The sequence below is a fragment of the Thamnophis elegans genome, chromosome 16, assembly GCF_009769535.1.
Source record: "Thamnophis elegans isolate rThaEle1 chromosome 16, rThaEle1.pri, whole genome shotgun sequence".
NCBI lineage: Eukaryota > Metazoa > Chordata > Lepidosauria > Squamata > Colubridae > Thamnophis > Thamnophis elegans.
The window spans coordinates 17,018,829-17,044,848 of NC_045556.1; the positions used below are offsets into that span (position 1 = coordinate 17,018,829).

Below are 26,020 nucleotides of genomic sequence, written 5' to 3' on the forward strand. Positions count from 1 at the left end.
TTTGCTGAATTGATTCGTGACTCCTTGCCAAGTTTTGCAGATATCGGCCTGGCAGCTCTCCAAGCCAGAGAAGGTCTGTGACTATAAATCCTCCCTTGAAAGACTTTGCTGGATGTGAATGAGCAGAATTCACAGTCAATTAATAAAAGGGTTTTTTGTCGGGACAAGGAGTTTGCTTCATGCTCTTGGGAAGCCTCGGTCAGAACAGAAACATGATTTATAAGGGAAAATTAATGGGATTTTTGATCAGGACTGTGAGCAACAGGGATTCCTTTACCGAATACCAACTATGACCCCCTTGACAGTTCTTTAGAATTGATTAAGAAAAAGGATGTTCCAAAAACGGAAAGATACTTTTAATTCTTGTGATGGATGAATGGCTGGAAAAGATGATGGAATTAGCGGAGATGGGTAAATTAACTGCTTTAATCAGAGAAAAGAACACATCCAGCTTTCTTTCTGCTTGGGAATTGCTTCTGGATGTTGTGCTTGAGATGTGGGGATGGGGGAAGGAAACTTTGACTTTGGGTTTTGTTAATAAGTTTGTTGTTAAAGAAATGGTAGTAGTATTAGTGTGTAAAAGTAAAAAAAAAACTTGAGGCTGTAATGTTACTATCTTATGCTATTGTGCTAAAAAGAATTGAAAATCAATGCTTCTCTTTAGTTTTCTCACCTTAACATTTCTTTCTCATCCATTTTCTTCCCCTATTTTCCCATTACTTTCATTTCTTTTGTATTTTATATCTTGCTTAATGAAATTATTACTTTAAAAAAAAAGGATGTCCCCATTATGCAGAACAGGCTAAATAAATTACATTCCTGATGGCCACGGATCCCTATTTGTTTACATCCAGTCTGGTTTATGCAACGTGCCAAGTTTGAAATAATTTACTCTTTAATCAATTATGACCGAACTGAAATTAATAATGTAAAGTTCTGCTAAATCTGAAAAATATATAATGTCAGTTCTTCTTCCAAAGAACACATTTGTGCACAACAGATTTAAGATCAGTCCTGGTGTGTTAAGTAGATATGTGCTACAATTGTACTGGGGAAATTGTACTTTCTCCAAAGGACAATGCATTGGCAACAATCTTTTTATGCTTATCTAATTTAAATAAAGTACAATCTGACATACATACATACATACATATGGCTCTGTGTGTGTGTGTGTGTGTGTGTGTGTGTTTGTGTGTTCCAGCATAACTCTGGAATGCCTTGAGCAATTTCAACTAAATTTGGTACACAGATGACTTACTCTCTGGAAAAAAAATACTGTGGGGGGTGACACTCCTAACATCCCTCAGGGGTGTGTGTGTGTGTGTGTGTGTGTGTGTGTGTGTGTCCTGTTAAGATATAGCCTATTGTGCCGTAAAATGGCTTCTACTGTACAGCGCAGTGGAGTTGCCATGGTAACAGCTTCACAGTATTCCACAAGGGGGCTCCCTCTAGTAAAGGGGAAAAATCCAACATTAGAAATTAGGTATGGTCCGAACATTTTCCCCTATAAATAAATATCCGGGCAACGCCAGATTATCAGCTAGTTGGTGCATATTTTTTCTTGTAAAAAACCCATGAAGCATTTTAAGACACATTTGGAAAATGTGAAACTGCTTCTAAATATTTCAAGTCCAATTCAACAAATTTCAACGCTCTCTTTTGCAGTGTTCCTCTGATTGTGGGAGGGGAAAACAGAAGAGAAAAGTCATGTGTACCAACCCACAAGGAAAGTGTGATGCAGCCACAAGGCCACGGGATGAAGAAGAGTGCGAAGATCACACTGGATGCTATGAATGGAAAACCGGAGAATGGTCCAAGGTCAGGCAGTCTGCGATTCATAAAAACCCAAAACATAATTTAAAGCTTAGTGGTATGGATCAATATGTCTTTTGAATATGATTTCATTCTAATTCTAGTTTGTAATTCCTGCATTAGTCTGAGGAAGAGAAATACATTTGTTCGTTTATATCTTGCTTTTCATAAGAATAAAGACCAATATCTAAATGCATATTTGCGCATACAAACCAAATAGAATAAAAGCCACAATACTTTTATTTAATCCACTAAGAATTAGAATTGATCAGCGAGGGAGGGGAAGGGAGAGAAGGGAGGGATGGAGGGAAGAAGGAAGGAAAGACAGAAAAGGGGGAAGGGAAAGGGGCAAGGGAAAGGGGGAAGGAAAAGGGGTGAAAAGAATAGAGTAGAATAGAATAGAATAGAATATGGAATGGAACAGAACAGAACAGAACAGAACAGAACAGGGAGTGAAGTGGGAAGGAAGGAAGGAAGGAAGGAAGGAAAAGGGGGAAGGGAAGGGAAGGAAAAAGGGAAGGAAGAAGGGAGGAAGCGAGGGAGGGAAGGGAAGGGAAGAGGAAGGAAGGAAGGAAGGAAGGAAGGAAGGAAGGAAGGAAGGAAGGAAGGAAGGAAGGAAGGAAGGAAGGACCAAAATTATTGGACAACAAAATAATTGTGCTCTCAAGCATTCATACTGAGTGGCATTTATAGTCTGTTATCAGTCCATTTGGGAGTATTTCACATTCACTGTCTCCTTGGGGAAATTACCAGCAACCACTTCCATATAATTCCAACTTCAGCTAATGTCAGAAGACCAACCGCTGGCTTAGTCAGTTTGTGGGAAGTAAAACTGACACCGAGACTTACGAGCTGAAGGTTCAGTCTCTTAATAGTGTACCACACCCTGCAAAACTTTTGTTTTCTAGAAGACTCAGGGGGGTAGGGGAGAAGACCCCTGTTTTGACTCGAATGCCTCTGAGGATTGAATTGGGAGATTCAATAAGCACATTTTCAAAGGCCAGCCTGGGTAGGCGAGGAACCCCCTTCCTCGGGCAGCCCCAGCCCATCCCGGGTGGTGGCAGGCCTGGGAATCTGGCCGCCAGCCGAAGGTTCCATGCTTCCCATATGGGAAATGACTCCTGCTTTCTCTCCATGTCCTGCACCTGATGGCCGAGTCTCCCCACCGAGCTCTGGAACGACTCACGTTCGGAAGCATCGGCAAAGGCTTGGCTGGAAAAAGAAGGCGAGAAAAGAAAAAAAAAAGGGAGGACATCTTCAGAATGCGGGGCGGCTGCCAAGCCCTGTCACTGGTGATAAAGCGCCTTTGAAAAGTTGCTTCCAGCCACCTGCCCTCCCCTGACGAGAGGAGCTGCCAGTTGTGTCTTGTGTTCCCCTCCGAGATCCTGGCAAGCAGCTTATTCCTCCCAGCAGGACCTGTGAAACCCGGGGAAATTCTCATTTCCTTTTAGAATAACCCTGCTTTTGTCTTCTCCCTTGAAGAAGGGATCAGCAGTCATTCATTGCGGCTGGGAGTGACGAATGCCCCCTAATTGTGGCTGAGCTGCTTGGCAAGGCCTTCCAGTTGTCTCTGCGATGGGGAGGCGAGGAAGCTAAATCTTCGTGTGTGTGTGTGTGTGTGTGTGTATGTGTGTGTGTGTGTGTGTGTGTGTGTGTGTGTGTGTGTGTGAAGGCATCATGAGCCTCCCTCTTCCTGATTTGCAAGCTGCAGCTTGGTGGATCTGTATGCAGGAGGAACGATCAGACGTGGCAGGGTAGAATCTGATTCAGTAGCCGTGGATTCTGAGCCGCAAATGTGCCCTGATATGACGCATAATGCAATGAAGGAGAGATCTTGTGAAGGCGGTAATCCTGGCTAGGTTAATAAAAAGCTATCAAGCAGGTTTCCTGCAGCGCCATGGTGGCGCAGTGGTTAGAGTGCAGTACTGCAGACCACTTCTGCTGACTGCCGGCTGCCTGCAGTTCGAATCTCACCAGGCTCAAGGTTGACTCAACCTTCCGTGGTCTGTAAAATGAGGATTTACCCCAGATTGTTGGGGGCCATATGCTGACTCTGTAAACCGCTTAGCGAAGGCTGTAAAGCACTGTAAAGCAGTATATAAGTCTAAGCGCTATTGCTATTGTTCCGAGGGTGTCCGTTCGATCTTGGCACAACACGATCAGTAAAGCTGGTCTTTGTGATTTTAAAGTGATAGTTTGAGCATCCTTACATGTAAGTCATACTTCTTATCACTTATTCAACAAAACAAATAATGACCTCCTGTGGTGGGAACCTGGTCTATTTATTCTAGAATTAAGCAGTTTATTCTAGAATTCACCTGTGCTCTCGAAGTCTGACTTCAAGAGTAAGTTGTGGGGGAAAATTTAGTCAAAGCCCCGCAGCTCTTAATAGGTTTTTATGATTTATATATGTCCCTACTTGGTAAAAAGCTTCTGAAATATTTCATGTATTCCCAAAAAGCATGAAGATGCTGCTTAAGGAGGGCTGTAAAGCACCATGAAGCGATATACAAGTCTAAGGGCTATTGCTATTGTTTACAGTGTGAACCGAGTCACTTCTGCAGCTTTCCCCATCTACCCAGCCAGATGTGTAAATACAGGTAGTCCTCAACTTACGACCACAATTGAACCCAAAACGTCTGTTGCTAAGCAAGACAGTGGCTAATGGAGTCATGGAATCACAGGGCATGGCAAAACAGACATATAGGTGGCCTGGTTAGCTGAGCATCCAACATGCGGTCACAGGACCAGGGGAACGACCATCAGAACTTTGAATATGAGTCTTAATCCCTCCCAAAGTACAGGTAGTCCTCAACTTATAACAGTTCATTTAGTGACCGTTCGAAGTTGCGAAGGCAATGAGAAAAGCGACTTATGATCATTTTTCACACTTCCGACTGTTGCGCCATCCCTATGGTCACATGATCAAAATTCAGATGCTTGGCAGCTGACTTGTATTTATGTCGGTTGCTGTGTGCCCGGGGTCATCTGGTCCACTTTTGACGACAAGCCAGATTTATTTAACAACTGTCTTACTAACGGAACAACTGCAGTGATTCACTGAACAACTGTGGCAAGGAAAGGTTGTGAAATGGAGCAAAACTCACTTAACAAGTGGTCATAAGGTCGTAAGTCAAGGACTAGCTGTAAGCGTGATGTCATTTCAAGCAGTCACTAAGTGACCAGACGTAAGTCAAGGACCATCTAACGTGTTTCCCCCCCAAAATAAGACAGCGTCTTATTTTCTTTTGACCCCCTGAAATAAACCCTTGGCCTTATTGTTGGGGAGGTCTTATTATTTTTAAGGTGCAGGAGGACCCTTTTCCTCTGCCCATGGACCGCCGATCAGCTGATCCAGAGATGGCCGAAAGTTCTATCTCTGTTTCTGGCACACTCTTGCCAGCCCTCATGTCGCTGGGCCTGTCGCTCTTTTTGCAGCTGCCACTAAGAGAAGGGCCGCGGTAGCAAGGGTTTGCGGGAGCTGCCTCCGTGAGGCCATTCTGCATGGATAGCAGGTTCCTATGGGTCATGTGGGGCATGTTCCCCCTTCCCCCCCCCCAGGAAATGCCGGGGACCAGCTGCGCATGCATTCAAATATTTTAGGGGCGGGCTTATTTTCGAGGCAGTGGTACATCAGGGGTGTCAAACTTGATTTCATTGAGGGGCGCATCAGGGTTGTGTTTGACCTGGGGGGCTGAGGTGGGTGTGGCCAGCTCGACATCACTTATGTGGGGGGGTGCCGATGGCGGGCTGAGTGCTCTGCCAGCAAAAAAGGGCTTGTGAGCTCCGTTTTTGGCTGCAATGACCTCCTGCAGTCCTCTGGCAGTGAAAACAGCGCTTGGGAGGGCTCCACGCGGCCTTCCCAAGCTCCATTTTCACTGGCAGAGGCACCATGGGCCGGTCCTTCACTGTTTCCAGGTTGGCCCCAGGGGCCAGATCTAAGCATCCCACGGGCCGGATCTGGCCCCCAGGCCTTGAGTTTGACACCCCCTATCTATATAAAACTAACCAATCGAATGTCCCCTTCCAATGGGCTTCTGCCTCGGTTATATCTCTGTGTTCGTCTCTCTCGTCTAGTGTTCCTCAACATGCGGCAAAGGTCTTCAGTCCCGTGTGGTTCAGTGCATGCACAAAGTCACTGGTCGCCACGGCAACGAGTGTCCCACCTTCTCCAAACTTGCAGCCTACCGGCAGTGTCACCAACAGGCCTGCAATGAGAAGATCAATGTCAACACGATTACCTCTCCAAGACTCGGTCAGTATGCTTCCCCTGGATTTCTGAATTCTGAACTCTTGATTGGTCATCTACCTCTCTCAAAACAAATTTAAGAAGCTAATTACCAAGAATTGCCTCTATATCCAACTGAGGAACAGCAAGCTTTGAAAGATGCAATGGAAAAGGAATTAAAATCATTGCAAAAGTTAGAAGTATATGAAAATGTAAAGTTACCACCAGGTAAACATGCCATTGGTTGTAAATGGATTTTCAAAATGAAAAATAGTGTAGATGGGACTGTAACCCATAAAGCCAGGTTAGTTGCACAAGGGTTTGCTCAGTCATGACTATGATGAGGTCTTTGCACCTAGTTTAATTACGTGCAGCATTAGTGTGGGCAGCTAAGAATGAATACCGTATTTTCACGACTATAAGCCGCACTGAAAATCCTAAAATTTGATAAAAAACCGGCAGTGCGGCTTATAACCCGGTGCGCTTTATATATGGAAAAAGATCGAAAATCTCTCCCTCCCGATTTGATGCTCAAACTTGAAGCACGAGGACGGCTGGGCTGAGCGCCCGTTTCCGAGCCCCCCCCCCCCCCCCCGCTTGGTAGGAAGTCCAGATCGAAAGCCAAGCCTGCAGCTGGCTGGCTGGCTGGCTGGCCGGACTACCAGCCCCAGCAGCAGCCCCCGGCCAGTTGGGGTAGAGGAATACAAGCCCCATTAGCCCCAGCCCAGGCTTTCCCTCCACCCCTGCATTGACGCGTCGTTCAACCGACCCATTTTCCCCCCGGGTTTTATTTGCCAGCGGAGCCCACCCACCAGACAGACCCTCGCCCCGTTTTCTCCCCCCACCCCACCCAATCCGGGTTAGAGGTGTCGTGCGAACGTGTCTCTCGGGATGCCCCCCCTCCAATTCGGGTTCAAAGCATCGCACGGATGCGGGAAGCCTCCTGCTTTCTCTATTCTTCCTCTTTCTCCCTCCCTCTTTCTCTTTCTCTCTTTTCCTCTCGGCCATCTTTCCCGGACCGGGTCTGCTGGCGGAGGGGGAGGGCTGGGAGGGGCTGATGGATCCGGTGGTACCTGCCTGAAAAGAGATAGAAGGGGGGGGGGGACGCAAGCTTGGAAGCCACCAGACCTTAGTTGATTAGGAGCGGCAGGATTCCCCCCCCTGCCGCACCCCCCCCCACCTCTGTATTGCAGAAGGGACGAACGGTGCCCCCCCCTTTATTATTTTTTTACCAAGCTCTCAGGGTGGAGTGGCGAACGAGGCAGCCCGTAAGAGCATCTTCGGAGCCAGAAATCCAGTTGCTGTGCCAGCCGACATTGGCCGTGGTCTCTCTCTCTCTCTCCCCCCCCCCAAGCTTCTACGCTCCGCCACTTGATCGTTCTTGCTTTGTAAGCAAAACGGTGTGGGGGGGGAGCAGAACGAAAGGAGAGCCGGAGAGAGAGGATGGGAGGGAGAGAAAGAAAGAGAGAGAGAGAAGAGAAGAGATCAGCTCCTTTATAAAGACTGGATTGCCTTCCGCGCGGACGACGCTGTGCTCCAGGGGGCTGTTGCTCACTTTCTGCCAGCTCTCCCGGATCAGCTTCTGATACGCGCTGGAAAGTCCATCACGCTCCATTTTTCTCCCAGAGCTAAGTGCCAAAGGGGAGTAGAAGCACCGTTTCGGGAGAAAGCTCCGCTCCCCGCTCAAAGGCTTGGGCTGCCCCCGGAGGAACAGGTGGCCCGGATCCGGATCCCCGAGCAAATAATAAATAAATCCACACGCGGGGCTCGACGGAGCTTTGAAAGCCGCTTTCTCGCCCGGAGCTTCCCTTCACATCTCTGGAACGGCTTGGCTCCTTTCTTTTTTTTTTTTTTAGGGTGCCCCTCCATTGGGAGGAGGAGGAGGAAAGGCTCCAACTCTGCCCAGAGAAGGAGCCCGAGCGCTCCGGGGAAACGTGGCAAGCCAGCCCTTCAAAGTCATGCCGGCACTTTAGCGTGAATGTTGCAAAAAAAACGTGCGGCTTATAACCCGGTGCGCTTTATATATGAAAAAAGTTTGAAAAATTAACGTTAACTGATACTGCGGCTTATAACCCGGTGCGGCTTATGGTCGTGAAAATACGGTACATAGTATCTTCATGCACCGTTGCTACATACTATATATTTATAGAAGCCTATAAAACTGATAGTAAAACTGATTGCTGGAGGTTGAAAAAGAGTCTTTATGGCTTGAAGCAATCAGGATATGAATGGAATCAATGTATAGTTAAAGAGTTAACTAAGATATGTTTTAAAGCTGGCATGGCTGATCCATGTTTGTTTAAGAAAGAAAGTAATGGTGTGATTTCATTGTTGCTATTGTTCACTGATGACATAGCATTAATCACTAAATCTGAGCAAGAAGTTATGAGGATTATAACACTGTTAAGGACACAGTTCAGTATAAAACATCTCGGTAAGATTAGGCAATATCTTGGTTTACAAATAGATAAAACTAGGGGAGGATACAAAATCTCGCAAACTGAAAAGATTAACCAACTACTCAGAACGTTTAGGATGGAACTGTGTAAACCAACAAAAACTCCAATGGGTCAAGAATTTAGCCATGATAATGTAAAAAAAACTGTATTTGATAAAGGTATTTATCAATCATTAATTGGTAGCTTATCGTATCTGAGTAATTGGTCAAGGCCCGACATAGCATATAATGTAAATCAATTAGCCAGGTTTAATGCTGAATCTACTGAAAGGCACTGGCAAGCTGCTAAGAGGATATTAAGATATCTTAAGCAAACGATGCATTATGCATTGTATTTAGAACCTAAGGATGATCTGAGCTTAACTGCATATGCTGATGCAAGTTTTGCTACAGATGTGTCTACATGGAAATCAACATCAGGGTTTTTTGTATTCCTGGGAAAAGCACTGGATGGCAGTCTATTAGACAAAAACATTTACGTCTATCAACTATGGAGGCTGAATTCTCATGTTTGTCATTATTATGTACGGATTTGATTTGCTATAAACAACTCCTACTTGATATGGGGATTGACATAAAAGAGCCTATTGTTGTTTATGAAGACAATCAAGCTGCAATTCAGATGGCATCCAATCTTGCTGTAAAAACTAGGTCAAAATACACTGATTTAAGATATCTAAATGTAAGGCAAAGTGTGAATGGTAAATTAGTTTCACTGGAGTACTGCATGTCTGAACATAACATTGCAGATCATTTTACTAAGGCCCAAGGTAATATAAAGCATAAACATTGTTGCGAGGAATACAGATTAAAATTGTAAGACTTGTATATTGTCCTACCCAAAGGGGAGAATGTTAGGAATATGATCTAACAGTTGGGTTGGCAATATATAAATCATGTAACAATGTTGTACCTGTTTCTTTAAATCATGCTGTAAATGTGATTGGTTGCTGTTTCCTCAATTGGCCATAAGATGGAGCCAGAATCACTGTTAGATGCTGATCTGATCTGAGTGTTTGGAAGCTGGCTGTTAGAAGTGCCGTATAGTGATCAGCGTGAGGTATTGTAAGTTTTGCAACTGCTAGCAAACTTTGTGTACCGGACTATTTGTATGATTATGGACTATGTTATTTGGATTATCCCTTAACTGAAAGACATTGATGACTGACTGTCTTATCCGTGTATGACTTGGACTGTTTGATGGACTCTGATACCTCTATTTCCATGAAAGTAGAAGCCTGTTTAAATACAGTGTCTCTGTATGCTGGTTTGTGTGTTCTCCAACACCACTCTCACAATGCTTCTCTGAACGCACTCGCTCTCCCAATGGGGAGCTTACCTAATAGATAGCACTGTGCAGTTTCTCCAGGATTATGCTCTTCCTCAAGTAAAACAACGGCATAATTTCTCATTCCAATCTTTTCTCCCCCTTTTCTTCACAGCCGCTCTGACCTACAAGTGCACAGGAGACCAGTGGGCAGTTTATTGCCGAGTCATCCGGGAGAAGAACCTTTGCCAGGACATGAGATGGTACCAGCGCTGTTGTCAAACCTGCAGAGACTTCTATGCAAGCAAGATGCAGCAGAAGAGTTAATGAAATCTGCCAAGGCTCCTTAGGGAATTATAGCTCATTTGTACTTCTTCCTACGAATATATCATTAACTTATGGAACTCGTTGCCACGAGATGTGGCGATGCCTATTTCAGCTTAGATTAGATAAATTTATAGGGGAATTGGGTTTATTGATGGCTAATGGCCATGACAACTAATTATAGAGTCTCTCTGGAGAGAGGTCATCTACTTTTGAAATGCAAGTGCTAATGATATCACATTGGATTGGAAAACCATAATCACTTTTTCACATGGCTGAACGTTTAAGAAGAAGCTTGACAGAGATGGACTTTGGTTTGATTCAGCAAGGTCAACCACATCCAAAAATGGCAAACGCAAATATCTGTTTTATTCCAAACACAAGTTACTCACCACCAATAAATCCCAGGGCCTGCCTAGAAAGACTTGAAGCTCCCTTTGCAGACTGGATGGATGAACGCGTGACCACCACAATAGCAATGGCACTTAGACTTATATACCGCTTTACAGTTCTTTACAGCCCTCTCTAAGCAGTTTACAGAGTCAGCCTCTTGCCCCCAACAATCTGGGTCCTCATTTTACCCACCTCGGAAGGATGGAAGGATGAGTCAACCTTGAGCCTGGTGAGATTCAAACTGCCAAATTGCAGGCAGCCAGCAGAATAGCCTGCAGTACTGCACTCTAACCACTGTGCCACCGCAGCACAAAAAGAAAAAAAAATCATCTCAAAAACCAATCCTGTAGAACGTTATGATACTTTTGACATGGCTAAAAAAAAAATTGTTTTTGTTTCATTAATATATAGATTATTGCAAGCTACTGGATGGCTTGTCACCATTTTCTACTTTTTATTTTTTAAGGAAAAGATTCAGAGAGCAATTAAATTGACTGAAGGCATACGTACCTCTGCAGATAAACCTGTGGTGAATAATATCTCTGTCTACATCTCTGGATGGAGGCCGGATGATTTTAAAGGGAAAAACCATTAATGAAATGAAATCTTATATATAAGTTTACTAAAAAGCAGCAGACGAATGCTTCTGAAATTTCTGAAAGAAATCTACTGTAGCCACTCAAACCTCCACTAAATATAATTTCACGGATTTTTATTTTTTTTAAAACCCTAATTAATAGCCATCTTTTGTCTCTCACCTAAAATATATGTATTTATATTATTTTTTTCTCTCTGGGCTGGGGGTTCTGTTTAATATTTTAGGCTATTATTTTAGGCTGCAGTCCCTGGCCTCAGCTAAGATGGGAATTCTGATAGTGGTAGCCGAATGCCTCTGAAATACAGCAATAAATCAAAGATAAATTAATCATTTTGTACGCCCATATTGAAATACTTTATTACACAGCCAATAAGTTAAAACCAGATCATGTTTATAGGTTTTGCTGCCTGTCAGTCCAGGCTCAGAAATTGTGGAGAAAATGCATCTGATCCAATAATGTGCATTTGGAAGAGTGTAATTGTATAAACCACTATTCAGGACGGTCCTTGACTTAAAACCACAATTGAGCCCAAAATGTTTGTTGCTAAGCGAGACAGTTGCTAAGGAGGTTTTGCCCCATTTTACGACCTTTCTTGCCACCGTTGTTAAGTGAATCCCTTGTTAAGTTACTACATATTTGTTAAGTGAATCTGAATCCCCCACTGACTTTGCTTGTCAGAAAATCACAAAAAGTAATCATGTGATCCCGAGACAACGGCAACCGTCTTAAGCACATGCCAGTTGCCAAAATGCGTAAATTTTGATCATGTGACCAGGGAGATGCTGCTGCTGCTGCTGCTGCTGCTGCCGCCATGGCCATAAGTGTGGAAAAAACAGGCATAACTCACTTTTTTCCCCCAGTTCTGTTGTAAGGGAAATGAACTGTTGTATGCCGAGGGCTACCTGTGTAAGCCACTTATACATGTGGCATGATACGTTCCAATGAGATGGCAGCACTGAGCATAGGAAGTTTCATTTATACCTGATAACATTCATGACTTCAAGGTAAAGAGGCATGAGGAAGCAAGAGGGCTGGGAACCTTCGTTGCAGCACCTGAGATTGTAAGGTGGAAAGTCTCAGAGTTTCAATCAAGACCCACTGAGCTCTTCCCATCCTGTAACTCCTCCGACTTTGAGCTAGTGACTCGCAAGTACTTGAGGCCACCACCTATGTCAGTGATGCTGAACCTTTTCGACACCGAGTGCCCAAAAGGGAGCACTTCACGCTTGTCTGGGCCGTGACCATGTGCACGCCGAAAAATAAACTTACGGTTTCTGGCTCATGCATGCGGCAGTGACCCAGGCCTGCCACGGCCCCCAAACCGGTTCTCTTGGGTTTTTTTTAGTTCTCTGCATGCGCAGAACAATTCTTATTGTACTGCGCGTGCATGCGTGACATATCGTCGAGCAAAACGGCAGTAGTGCTTGCCGGAACTCACTCCTGGTAGAGGGCTAATCCTATCCTGTCCTGGGGGCCATTTCTTAATCTCATCACCCTGGAACTGAAGAGGAGGGGCAGGGAGCTGCTTTGCCTTTAAAAACATGTTTCTCCTTTTCTCATCCAGGGAAATATAATATTCTGCCTTTTTAATATTTCCCAGAATATTTCACTCTTCTTGGAAGGGGTGGGTGAAATTCATTTTTTTCCCACTACTGGTTCTGTGGGCAAGGCTTGGTGGATTTGGCAGGGAAGGATACGACAAAATCTCCATCCCCATCCGATTCTGGGGCCAGCCAGAGGTGGTAGTTGCCGGTTCTCTGAGCTACTCAAAATCTCCGCTACCGGTTCTCCAGAACCTGCTGAATTTCACCACTGTTGCAGCTTCCCCATTAACTTTGCTTATCACAAAAAGGTGATATCCTGATCCTGGGACCCTCAAACCGGCACAAGTACATGTCAGTTTCCAAGCATCCAAATTTTGATTACACGGATGCTGCAACGGTTGTAAGTGTGAAAAACAATCATGGGTCCCTTTTTTCATTGCCGTTGTAACTTTGAATGGTCGCCAAAGAAATGGCTGTAAGTCGAGAACTACCTGCAGTTTCATGGTGGAACACCTAAATAGTTCTACAGTTGCGTGGAAGGGCAAATACACCTGTGTCTTTCATTCTACTGATGAAAGAAATGTCCTTCTGGGTTCGGCTCCAAGTGGGGAAAAAGACACTGGAGACATGGAGGCTGCTTGGAAAGATGGTTTATTGGTGGACAGGACCACATGGCTTGAGCCCTGAACAGAAAAGGTGATCACATGCTTCAATGTTGGTGGAGAAGAAGAGAAGGACCGAGGGAAGGGCTTGCTAGGCTTTTTATAACCTGTTCAGTCCCACCTCTCTGTTTCCTGTTCCTGTGTAAGAAATGTATTCTGATTGGTTGTCAGACTCCCATGGGGCCATGCAGGGGCAACTCTCTGGGCTGTGTTTTGAATCCAGGTTTAGTTGAGTTCTCAGATGCCATGTGGTCAGTTGAGTAAAGGGCCAATATTATCATGCCTTTACTCCCATCCCCCCTGGGGCTGCAGTGGAGAAGTCTTTATTATGTAAAAGGGACTAGCTTGGCCTTCTTAATGGCCCATTAACAGTGGGGATGGACAGAAAGCTACAGGCAGCTATTCTGTCTTTTAAAACATGTTTCTTTCTTTTCATATCCAGAGAAATATTCTGCCTTTTCAATATTTCCTAGGATATTTCATTTTTCTGGGAGAGGGCTGGATGATAACTTCCCACACTACGTAAAGCAATATTTTTATTTGTTCATTTTCAGCTCAACACTCCTGCATGGTAATATTTCCACTGTGACAAAGCCTTATTCTATGTACTGTTCCATGAAGTACTGTACATTTATAGTTGCACAATTTGTCACTTGTGATTGTAGGAATTTCACTACCATTTGGTGCTAACTTTTTCTCCCTTTGTGATTTAAAGACATCATTTGCAGCTGAATATTGATATTTTATTCTAATACAAGGCAATAATGTAATGTTACGTTGTTCAGTACAGGGCAAAAAAAATGTATATATATTTTTAAAATGATTAGATATCAGCTATAGTCAAGATAATATTTCTAATTCTTTTTCCTGGTGCTGGTTAAAATTGGTCACAGAAATACAATCAAGCTGAATAAAACCAATTGTAATATTTTTTTAAAAAAAAATTCCACTCTGGAAATTAAACAAGCTTCATTGTGTTTAAAATAAATATTAATATTAAAATAAATAATAAATGTATTTTTTCCAAAATTTCAACAAGCTGTGTGCCTTTCTTTGCAATCTGTGGAGTTTATTCAAAGTAAATTATTGATACTCAGGTAGAGTCACAATTTTATCTTTCATTGTCCTTAAGCATTTTTTTTACCGAGACTGAGAAGAAACACAACCAGCAGACCAAAAGCCAATCTTCAAAATTAATTTACTTTAATCAATCAATCAGTATAGAGCTGGAAGGGACCTTGGAGGTCATCTAGTCCAACCCCCACCCCGCCCAAGTAGGAGGAGACCCTGCACTATTTCTAACAGGTGGCAGCCCAGTCTCTTCTTGAAAGCTTCCAGTGATGATGCTCCCACAACTTCTGAAGGCAACTTCTGTTCTATTCATTGATTGCTCTCAGAAAATTAACAGATTTACAGAATTGGAAGGGACCTTGTAGGTCATCTAGTCCCAACCCCTGCTCAAGCAGGAGACCCTATACCATTCCAGATAGGTGGCCATCCAGCTTTGTCCCTTGGCTGGATCTACAGTCATGTAAAAAAGATTATTTACAATTACATGGATGTTAGTTGCCCAGACTAGCAGCTTCACAAGTATGGCTCCACCTGTATGACTAAGTGTCAGGCCAACATGTTTGGAGAGTGGATGCCAAAATAATAAAGAAAGTGTGTGGTTTTTTTTTAGCTGACTCGGTGATTTCTTTCTCCTCGGTTCCAGTCGCCCCATCAATACCGTTTGTGAATAAGAAATATCTTTGTGAATAAGAAATATCCGTTTAATTAAACTGCTTTTAGAATGTTATGCTAAGAGTGCCATCTGCTGGCCAATTAAAATTGCTGTATCAATTTCCTCCACCCCAATCAGGAAAAGCCTAATAGCACCTTCTCTGGCTAACAAATTTCATTCAAAGGCATATTTGCCACTCATGGTTTGTGGTGGCTTCAGTTCTGCCCAACCTGTGACCTTTGTCCATCACATCAGCAGATAGGCTTGTTTTAACCCCCCCCCCCCAATTTTTTTTTCCTCCAAGCATTATTTCGACACATGTAGAATTAAGGTTAGAGACACTGTGGCTCAGTGGCTAAGACACTGAGCTTGTCGATCAGAAAGGTAGGCCATTTGGCAGTTCAAATCCCTAGCGCCGCATAATGGGGTGAGCTCCCGTTACTTGTCCCAGTTTCTGCCAACCTAGCAGTTCGAAAGCAGGTAAAAAATGCAAGTAGAAAAAATAGGAATCACCTGTTGTAACAGCATTCCATGTGCCTTTGGCGTTTAGTCATGCCAGCTACATGACCATGGAGATGTCTTCGGACAGCGCTGGCTCTTCGGCTTTAAAACAGAGATGAGTACCGCCGAGGGGGAAGGGGTAGCTGCTGGTTTTACTGCCAGTTTGGAACATGCGCTGTTCAGTGTAAATTGTTCTTTGTGCATGCACAGAACAATTTACAGTAAACTGTGCACATGCAGTCACTAAAAAAAAACACAAAATGGCAGCAGCCAGCAGGGGTGAGGGAACCAGTTCGGGGGCATGGCAGGCCTGGGCCGGTGCTGGTTCTGTGATCTAGGCCTGAATTCCACTACCGGTTTGGCAGAAGCGGGCCAAACCAGCAGCAACCCATCTCTGAGCACTGCCCCCTAGAATCGGGAATGACTAGCACATACTTAAGAATGGTTCCACCACAAATGCACGCACAACAAAAGCGCGCCTGACTAAACCGCGGTGTCTAAAGCGCGGTGACAAAACCGTGTGACGAATGAGCGACTAATTAGCCCTAAAGCGCGCCGACAAAAGCGCGCCGACAGAAGCGCGCTGTAACGTAACCCTCAACCTAACCCTAAACCTAACCCTAAACCTAACCCTAAACCTAACTGTAAATCTTACCTTAAATGAAATCGCGCTGTTGTCGGCGCGCTGTTGTCGGTGCGCTTTTGAAATTGCGGTTTTAGCGCCGCGGTGTTGTCGGCGCGCTTATGACGTTCGCGCTTTTGATGGGTCACGCTTAAGAACTAAGGCTAATGGGAATTCAAGAAAAATTCTTGGCCTGACAGTGACTCTAGCATAGTGCTTTTCTAACAAGCTTTAATGACTCTGCCTTCATCCATCAGTCATGCACAATTCTTGGATTGGAAGCATCAATTAATCAGGACAGAGTTGGAAGGGACCTTGGAGGTCTTCTAGTCCAACCCTCTGCTCAAGCAGGAAACCCTATATCATTTCAGACGGGTGGCCATCCAGTCTCTTCCAAAAAACCTCCAGTGATGAAGCACCCACAACTTCTGAAGGCAAGCCATTCCACTGGTTAATTGTTCTGTTGGGAAGTTTCTCCTTAATTCCAGGTTGCTTCTCTCCTTGATTAGTTTCCATCCATTGTTTCTTGTCTTGCCCTTCTGGTGCTTTGGAGAATAATTTGACCCCCCCCTCTTCTTTGTGGCAGCCCCTCAAATACTGAAATACTGCTATCATCCCCCCCACCCCAGTCCTTCTTTTTCCTAGACTGGCCAAACCCAAATCCTGCAACTGTTCTTCCTATGTTTTAATCTCCAGGCTTTCATCATCTTAGTTGCTCTTCTTTTTTCAAAGTCTCAGCATCTTTTTTTAAAAAAATCTGGTGACCAAAACTGGAGTCAGTAGGTGAAAACACAGGAGAGGATGCCATCGCTTTCCACAGCAGCAGCTTCCGCCAGTTGATGATTGAAAATAAGATGAGAATTAAGTAAGGGGCTGCAGGAATTTATGGAATAGTTAAAAGGAGGAGGGGAGATGACAGATTCTTCTTATCCCTTGCAAAGATCGGAAGCCTTCTAGCTTCTTTAAATATTTCTCTCTTTTTTCTTTTCTTTTGCACTTTTGTGTTTTTCTTTCTTTCCTTTATTAGATTAAGGTTTGGTTTGGTTTGGTTTGGTTTGGTTTGGTTTGGTTTTGACCTGTGGAAATTAAAGTTATAGAGGCGCTCGCCCTTTAAATCCAAGGCGTTTGCTCCCGCCCGGGGCAAACTCATTTCTAACGCCCTGCCCACCAGTGCCCGTTCCGCCGCCCACACCCTGCGTGGGACTGGCTGGTATGCGGCCCGGCCTCGCCTTCCTGGGCTATGGCAGCCAATCGTGAAGGAAAGCAAGGCAGGAGTTTGACCAGTTGAGGCCAGAAAGCAAGAAAGGGAAGGGAAGGAAAGGGTGCTTGCCCGGAATCAGGTCAGCAAAGAAATGGGGGAAGGAACTTGGGCTGTTGGGGAGGAGGGGGGAGGAAGAGGAGGAGGGAGGGGAAAAGTTACACGGGGGTCCCCATCCGCGAAGAGGCGGAGATCGGAATTCCCGATTGCTCTTGGGGGTTTCTGTCCTGGGGGTTGGGGGGGAGGTCTTTGCCAGGAAGGGAAGAGCCACAACGTTTAAAGGGGGAGAAGGGAGAATTTGGGGATCATCTCGAGGGTCTAATGTTGCTTTTCTCGCTCTTCGTCATTCTGAGAGGGTGGGGACTCCCACTCTCAAGAGTTCCCAGCCAGCATGCTTTGGGACAGCCCCCCACCCTTCCCCCAACTTGGCAACCTTAAGACTTGTGGACTTCAACTGCTAGAATTCCCCAGCCGGGTAGCTGGAAACGGTTTTCATTAGTTGGGAATGACAAACTGCCATCTTTTGGAAAGCTAAGAGGTAAAAGTTCCTCAAACCCCCATATCTTTAACCTTAAACTGTCCACCGTGGATCTCACACGTTTTCTAAGAGTTCCCTAAGGGGGCATGCATAAGCCCACCAGCGTGCCTACTGTCTCCATTGATATGTACTCATTTTATGTGATCATGGCCATGTTATATTTACTTATATGCATCTACTTGTACCAGTCTCATGTGAAAATGTCCATGTCTATACTAATACCTGATACTTTGTACATGTTGACAAATTAATAATAATAATAATATTAATAATAATAATAATAATAATAATAATAATAATAATAATAACGTTATTATTAATAATACGTTACGACGTCCTAGGCCCCTGGGTGGGGCCCGACTAGTAACCAATGCCAAATCCGGCGAAACAACTGGCCGCTGTGATACAATTGTATAATAATAATAATAATAATAATAATAATAATAATAATAATAATAATAATAAAAAAAAAAAATGAGGGCAGCAGCTCTTTGGATCTACTTTAGAGAGTACTGAAGTGATCTCTTGAAGGGTTTAGGGAAGAATTTAGGAAGAAAGTCCTGGAAAGTTGTGTTGATATTGTTGTGTTTCTTTTTAACAAAACAGACCTACAGACAATATTCTAAAGTCAATTTTGTATTCTTCTTTCTGACACACACGAATACTATGTGAAGAATTCTGCAATAATGCAGCCACCAATTCTACAATGACCAAAATTTCATCCTACTAATGCGGGCGGGTTGAATGCTAGGATATTTCCATTTGTGTTGGATTAGATCAGGGATGGGCGACTCTGCCACCTTTTATGATCTGTGGACTTCAGCTCCAGCATGGCTGGCTCAGGAATTCTGGGAGTTGAAGTCCACAGGTCATAAAGGTCACCCCTTGGACTAGATGGAGTTTAACTAGGAAGGCTTAGTAGTAAGTGCAGCTCTATCAAGACAGCAAATCTTTTACTCAAAGTGTATCTACTTGCTGATCAGCCATGACTAAAGGTTTTTGACGTCAGCCTCTCTGGAAGAAAAGTGGGTAGAGCCACAGGTTTTTGGATTGCTCATTTCCAAATCAGATTAGCAGAATGAATTTCCTCTGGAATGAGGACAATGAAGAGATCACATGTTGATAAGAAAGAGGCACCTTTTGGATTTCTGATGTCTTAAAGAAGGGATATACAAATCACAAATCCAGAAAGTGACCTGGATAACTTTTCTATATGGGATTTATCAAAGAGATTTGTTAAAGCTTTGGAGAATTTAGTGAAAAGGTACCAAGAGAAAGAAAAATACTATTGGAAAGAATTAAAGATTCTTGAAATTAAAAGAAAGGAAGATAAAGTTGGTTGGTTGAACCAAACTATTTGTTTGATTTGTCCTTAAAATAGATATGTTGAGATGCCATTAAAAGTCCACCTTTAATGTACTTTTATCAAACAATGAAGACTTTAATGATTTATTTATAGATAGGAGATAAGGGGAAAAGAAATAATTTGTTGTATTTTAAGAGAAGATGATAAGCTATTAACATTGTTTATATTTGATAAACAATGATACCTGATTTCAGTATCTTCAAATACATAGTTTAGTATTAACAAAAATTGCAGATTAAAAAGGAGTACAGAGAGAGCTGGCTAAATTTGGGGATTTTATAATGCATAGCTCAATACAACTTGAGGGGCATTATAAATTGTTCATGAAGTATGGAATGAAATCCCAAGAGGGCAAATATTGTATAATTGTAATTGTAATTTAATAAATTTATATGCCGCCCAATCCCGTAGGACTCCGGGCGGCTTACAAAGTACAAGAGTAAAAATAAAAAGTTAAAATATAGGGAAAGAGAAAACAGATTTAAAAGCAACACACCATACACTCAGCCTAGGTGGGGCTGGACCTCGTTCATGGGGTCAACAGTCCCAGGCCTGCTGGAACAGCCAGGTTTTAGTGGCTTTTCGTAAGGCCGAGAGAGTGGGAAGGGTCCGGATCTCCGCAGGTAGATCATTCCACAGGGCCAGAGCAGCTACAGAGAAGGCCCTCCCCTGAGAGAAGGCCCAGCCTGTGAGATCTTATCGGCCGTTGGGAGGTATGTGGCAGGAGGCGGTCTCGCAGATATTCGGGTCCTAGGCCATGTAGGGTTTTAAAGGTGATAACCAGCAACCGATAGGAAGCCAGTGCAGCTTGCGGAGGATAGGTGTAACATGGGTGTATCTAGGTACACCCGATATCGCTCGCGCGGCTGCATTCTGGACCAGCTGTAGTCTCCGAACACTCTTCAGGGGCAGCCCCAAATGGATAGCGAATGCATGAATAGAGATACAACAGTGGGGATTTCAGTGGAAGTATACTGGATTCCCAATAAATGTTTGGAGTGTGGGGCCGGGAGGGGGGGAATTGACATTGGTGTATTACTTAATTGTTAAGGCTGGCTAAGGCATTCATGGAGTTGAGTCTAAGATTATCTTAAAATCACCAAGGATTGGGGAAAACTGAATATGACACTGCCCTTGAAGCTAAAAGCTTCCTCATATGCACGGCTACAATGTATGTACATATATATCTTTAAAAAATAAACTAAAAGCCTATTTTTACAACAAAGTGCAAACTTTTTCTCCATTCTTAGAAATCCAAGACTTCTTCAGGTTCATCTCTCCACCTCTGGATGGCACCAGATTAGCACATTCCCAGCCTTCATACCTAAGGGATGATGAGGCTAACAAGACCAAAGACATTGATAAGAAAAATATGCCATGGGATGTGAACATTAAAAATGAAAAAAAAAAGGAACTTGTTTTTTTAGGAGGGGGGGACCGTATCTCATGGCGTAGCATGTCAACATGAATGATCTTTCGGAGTTGTTGCCTCAACTTCCGTCCTTAAATAATGCGACTCGCTTGATGAATAATACTTTTCCTTTTGCAGAGGTTGCTATACAACATGAGGCTGCACGAAAGGCTGATCAGGCCCTTCCAAGCTCCTGCAACGGTCCAAAACCTCTCAGGGAGCCAAGTGTTTTTGTTCAGGAGCAACGGACAATCCGATTCGGAGGACTCGTCAGAGGAGGAGTTCAACACCATGGAATTACGCACCAGGGGCAAAGACCCCCAGCCATCCAGTTCTTCCCAGAAGAGAGTGGGAGATGTGCAGCTTCTAGAACGGGTCGTTAAAAAAGACGACAATCTCAACAAGTTGGCTCTGCAGTACGGGTGCAAAGTAAGTAGCAGCTTCTTTGGAGGAGAAGCAAATGGATCTCGTTTCCACCAACTGGATTGAGAGGCGTTTCATTTCAAGCCAAGATTGTTTACAGGGATTAATTTTCCAGTTCAGGATATTTGAAGGCTGGGAAGGGCAATCTAGTTTTTCCGGTTGAGACACTGGCCAAGGTGCCTGCTCCCCGGTGCCACCTTTGGCACATCAGGGTGAATTAGGAGCTTCCATGCTTGCATTGGGTCCTTTAATGATTAAGCTTAGTCAATTATTTTTTAGCTGATAGAAGAATATTGTGCAACTTGAAAATCAAGGCTGGTTTTATTTATTTTATTTATATGGCACCTTTATTATTTTGAGAGGTAACTCAAGGCAGTTGACACCCCTTTCTCCTCCTCCTTTCTCCATGGAGATTCTGTGAAGTGAGTGGGTTAGTCAGTCAGTCAGATTAAACTGTGGATTTAATTTGATCTCGGAATAAAAAAAGCTCAATTAAAAGAACTTGAACCATGGGCTGGTCTGCTTTACAATTAATGAATTTTGCTTAGATTTTTCTCCCCCAGGGATTAATTTGGACTTGAAAGTTGTGTTGTACTATTTAATTGTTATAAATGACTAGCTGATAACATGGTATTGTCCAGGTATTTATTTATAGGGAAAATGTCTGGACCAAACATAATTTCTAATGTTGGATTTTCCCCCTTATCAGAGGGAACCCCCTTGTGGAGTACTGTGAAGCCGTTACCAAGGCAACTCCATTGCGCTGTATAGCAGAAGCCATTTTAAGATACAACAGGCTGTATCTTAACAGGACACACACCCTGAGGAGTGTTAGTATTTTTTTTCCAGAGATTAAGCCATCTGTATACCAAATTTGGTTGAAATTGCTCGAGGTGTTCCAGATTTATGTTGGAACATTCAAACACAGAGCCATTTATATAGAGAGATTACAGATTATACAAAGCTTTCTTTTTGGTAATCTTTGCACAATTTGTTTGGGGAATTTTTAGCCTCCTTGTAGACTTTACAAAGTTCTGATTAGGCAATATTATTGACTCCCTCAACTGGAAGAGTTCAGATGCAAGGGGACTATATTTCATGTTGGGTGGAAATGATATAAGGTGTAACACTCAAAAGACATTGGAGACGGCTGTGCTGTACTATATTCTATTCTATTCTGTATTCTAACTACACTCAACTAAGATCTAGTCAAAATGGTTTTGAATGTATGTAATTAAACATTTTAACAAGTGAGGAAGTTTGGTACAAGAACTCTTTCTTAATCTTTGGCTCCACAAGAGAAGTGTCTAGGACTGTACTTGAGCTTTACACTAAACTAGTGCAAGAATCTTTATGGAATTACTGGAGCCTATCACCCAAATTAGTAATGAAAACCAAACCATCTTTGTTAAAAAAAAAAAAGAATCTCCATAGACATTTTCCTTTACCAATTTTTCAGGTTGAAGATATCAAGAGGGTTAATAACTTCATCCAAGAACAAGACTTCTACGCCCTGAAATCCATCAAAATCCCGGTCAAGGTGAATGGACTACTGACGGAGACCTGCGATGAGTTGCTACCCCTTCAGACTCCTGCTCTGCTCCTCGAACACTCTGTATCCATAGAACCGGAAAACAGGAGTGGCGACCATGAACAATTTGATCAATATTTCAGAGGGATTGACCAAAACATTGAAAGAGTGACACAGATGGAAATCCCTTCATGCACAGATCCCTTCATTGAACCTTCAAACTGGTCATCTCAGGAGCAGAAAGCAACCTGCACCGGAGCAGATTATGGGATCCAGTGGTGGAAAGCAGTTTTTCTTATGCTCCTGATAGGAATTGTTTTACCTGTGTTTTACATTGTCTATTTTAAGACCCAGCAAGTAGATGTGGTTCTCAGTACCTCCAACACGACAGAACCTGTCAAAATCTCAGTGAACCGTTCTTCGGTGGGAAGACCAAACTACGCTGGGCAAGAAAGCACCTCCACCATCCACACTACTAAAGCAGCTTTCATCCCGTCAGGGGGGTGACATAACCCGGCCTGTTTTCCCTGCCCGAAATGATCTGGGAGTAAAAACGGATTCTGGATTTTTTTTTTCCTCTCCCAAGAGCAGTGCAGCATCTCTTTGTTATTTGTGGTTACTAATGAATTTTGAGCAAAGACCAGCCAGAGGAACAACAGGGCAAAATGAGTCCTGGGAAGATAATTAGCCAATTGTGAACCTGCTCCCACTGTGTAGGAAAAGGGCCATTTTTTTAAATAGCAAAAATGAGGACGGAGGCCCAACCTACTACTGCATCCTACAAATGCCCGGATTTTCCTCCTGAGATCTCAGCTTCCAAAAACCCTTTTCTTTTTACTCTCCTCGGTCCCTTTTCCTTTCTATTGTTAAAACATTTCTCCACACGGTGTAACTAGGGTAGTTTTTTCAGGGAACACAGTTTGAGTGATATCCCTATCCTTCTTGCAGGGTTTTGTGAGGCCTGGCCCTTTTGAAGAAATAAGATGCGTCCAGATAATCCAGCAAAAGCCGGAATACTGCATGTGTTTTAGCAAAATGTTTAAAAGTCATGTTTGAGATCTGCAAATTAGGATTTGGGGGCGTTGTTTACATATGTAATTTTTGTTTTGCAAATTGTGGATCTATACCTAGTGTGAACCTTGTGGCCAAAGAAGTTACAGGTCTATTTTGACATTGATTGGCCTCAAATGGAGGGGTTTTTCTTCTTCTGTTATTAATCTGCACGTTTTAATGCTCATGTCTCTCAACCACCATCCCACTAATTGATGAGTGGATGTGAACAACTGGCCAGAAAAACTTCCTCTTTTAAGCTTTTTGACTGTGATACAGAAAGTCTTTGACTTACAACAGTTCATTCAGGGACTTTTCAAAGTTACGGCACTGAAAAAAAGTGACTTATGATCATTTTTTACACTTATGACTGTTCAAGTATTCCCAGTTTAATATCTTCCCCATAAGAGCTGCTGTGGTGCAGTGGTTAGAGTGCAGTACTGCAGGCTATTTCTGCTGACTGCCAGCTGCCTGGAATTTGGTAGTTTGAATCTCACCAGGCTCAAGGTTGACTCTGCTTTCTGAGGTGGGTCAAATGAGGACCCAGATTGTTGGGGGCAAGAGACTGACTCTGTAAACCGCTTAAGAGTTGGCTGGAAAGCACTGTGAAGCGGTATATAAGCCTAAGTATTATTGCTATAGTCATGTGATCAAAATTCAGATGCTTCCTAATCAATTATTTGACAATTATTTGAATAACCCTGACTAGCTTCAGATGCAGCCAGTAAAGGGTTGATGTGGAGAACTTTTGTTTCAGGCAATTGTTCTAAATTTGCTGGCTTCCCTCCCTTTCTTTCATTGTTTGATTAGTGGTGAATCTACGGTAATCTCAGAATTGGATGAAATACACAAGAGCAAAAAACCAGCAATGGGATAACTGGACTTCCCTCATTGCTCTCTATAAAGTATTAATCATCAAGGGGAAGATATTAAAACAGTTCTTCCCAATTTCTCAGGATGGTGCAGTGAAAAATGATTAACATTCTACCAATAAAGGAGAATATTTGTTGAAATGAGCGGTCCTTGGTGCTGTCTGATCTTGGTTGTTTTCTTGCAAAGGTTTTCACATGATGAAGTTACCTACTTTGGGTAATGAGATATCTGCAAGAAAACATTCCTATTCATTGATATTAATGCAATCCAGTTAACCAATCTGAATAATGCAAGCAAAGAAAGTCCTACGATCCCAAATTATGTACCATGTCATTATCAGTTATCTTGTCAAATGTGAGACAAATGAAACATTTAATGGACTTATTGCACTACTGAAGTTCTTTCTTTTAACATGTATTGGGCCAGGAGAAATTTTTGACGGAAATGGGAGCATCTTGAATATGGGGAAACAGAAAGGAGATTGTCCCTCTTCACTCTTCCTATGCAAAACTGCCTCTTTTTTCACCTTGCCCTCCATTGCTGTAATTAAAAAAATAAATAAAAAGTATTTCTCTTATAAAACTCAAATACTATAATTAAAAAGACATAAGCAAACTTGAAATTTTTGAAGTAGTTTAAGAATCTTTGCAATATTTTTAATTGAGTATTTAAACTTATCAACTTTTGAGCTATGACTGTGTTTGAATAAAGTTGAAGTATTATGTTTACCCGTCAAAGTGTCACTCTATTTGCCACATGTTTGTTTGGGGATCCTAGTAATTTCTCAGTGATAGGAACTCTTCTTTTTCTCTCATATGCATCAGGTTTTAGAAGCAAAAAGTAACTTACATTGAGGCATTTACAGAGGAAAAAAAAACCACTTATTTTAAATACCCCTAGCTATATTCCAAGGGAACCAGGCCAGAGAACATGGTTGCTGGACACCATCAAATATGACATCAGCGAGAGCATAGACCAACTCAAAGTAGGAGTACAAGATGAGAAAATGTGGAGAGGTTTGTTCTCTGAAAATGATCCTGCTTTTTTGACACATTTCAATCCAAAGAACATGTTGTTTTTGGATGTCAACAGGACAGTTTAAATGAGGCCTTTCCAAATATTTGTTTTCCATCATCAGTTGAACAAAGCAAATGGCTTGGGCAGATATTTGAATCAGAGGCAGCTGCTGCTAACAGCTCACCTGGCTTACGCTTCTAAGCCATGACTAGCCGACCGCAGCTTGCTGAATAAACCACAATTTGTTGGGCTTATATAAGACGCCAAGCCAATTTCAAACAAGCAATATTACAATTTAGGGTGAACCCAGCTTATATCAGGATACAACAGTTCGGGTATTATTTCTTGGACTGAACATAAGCAATTCATCTAAGTCAGCTGTAATTACTTTTTTTTTTTAAAAATGATTTCGTATGTAAC

General features: G+C 42.9%; 2 protein-coding genes across 4 annotated transcripts in view; both read left to right on the forward strand.

Annotated features, from left to right (window-relative positions):
- The window catches only part of ADAMTS17 (ADAM metallopeptidase with thrombospondin type 1 motif 17), a 156,640-nt gene extending 146,007 nt beyond the window's left edge, over positions 1 to 10,633 (forward strand). For both annotated transcript variants that reach the window (XM_032233271.1, XM_032233272.1), the window contains 3 exons: positions 1,666 to 1,818; positions 5,890 to 6,067; positions 9,941 to 10,633. In XM_032233271.1, the coding sequence (XP_032089162.1) occupies positions 1,666 to 1,818; positions 5,890 to 6,067; positions 9,941 to 10,092 (483 nt within the window). In that variant the 3' untranslated portion in view covers positions 10,093 to 10,633. The remainder of the gene's footprint in view (positions 1 to 1,665; positions 1,819 to 5,889; positions 6,068 to 9,940) is intronic.
- A 6,709-nt stretch (positions 10,634 to 17,342) lies between these two features.
- LYSMD4 (LysM domain containing 4) lies at positions 17,343 to 23,803 on the forward strand. 2 transcript variants are annotated; one of them, XM_032233699.1, is made up of 3 exons: positions 17,343 to 17,473; positions 20,845 to 21,135; positions 22,589 to 23,803. In XM_032233699.1, exons 2-3 carry the CDS (start codon positions 20,860 to 20,862, stop codon positions 23,165 to 23,167), a joined length of 855 nt encoding a protein of 284 aa, XP_032089590.1. In that variant the 5' UTR covers positions 17,343 to 17,473; positions 20,845 to 20,859; the 3' UTR covers positions 23,168 to 23,803. The 2 variants fall into 2 exon arrangements, with proteins under 2 accessions (XP_032089590.1, XP_032089591.1); XM_032233700.1 differs by lacking the exon at positions 17,343 to 17,473 and adding an exon at positions 17,643 to 17,929.
- Positions 23,804 to 26,020: the final 2,217 nt, after the last annotated feature.

Coding starts and splice junctions, on each gene's coding strand:
- LYSMD4 (XM_032233699.1), top strand. CDS start 20,860: ATGAGGCTGCACGAAAGGCTGATCAGGCCCTTCCAAGCTCCTGCAACG. Junction 21,136..22,588: donor CTCTGCAGTACGGGTGCAAA/GTAAGTAGCAGC, acceptor CCAATTTTTCAG/GTTGAAGATATCAAGAGGGT.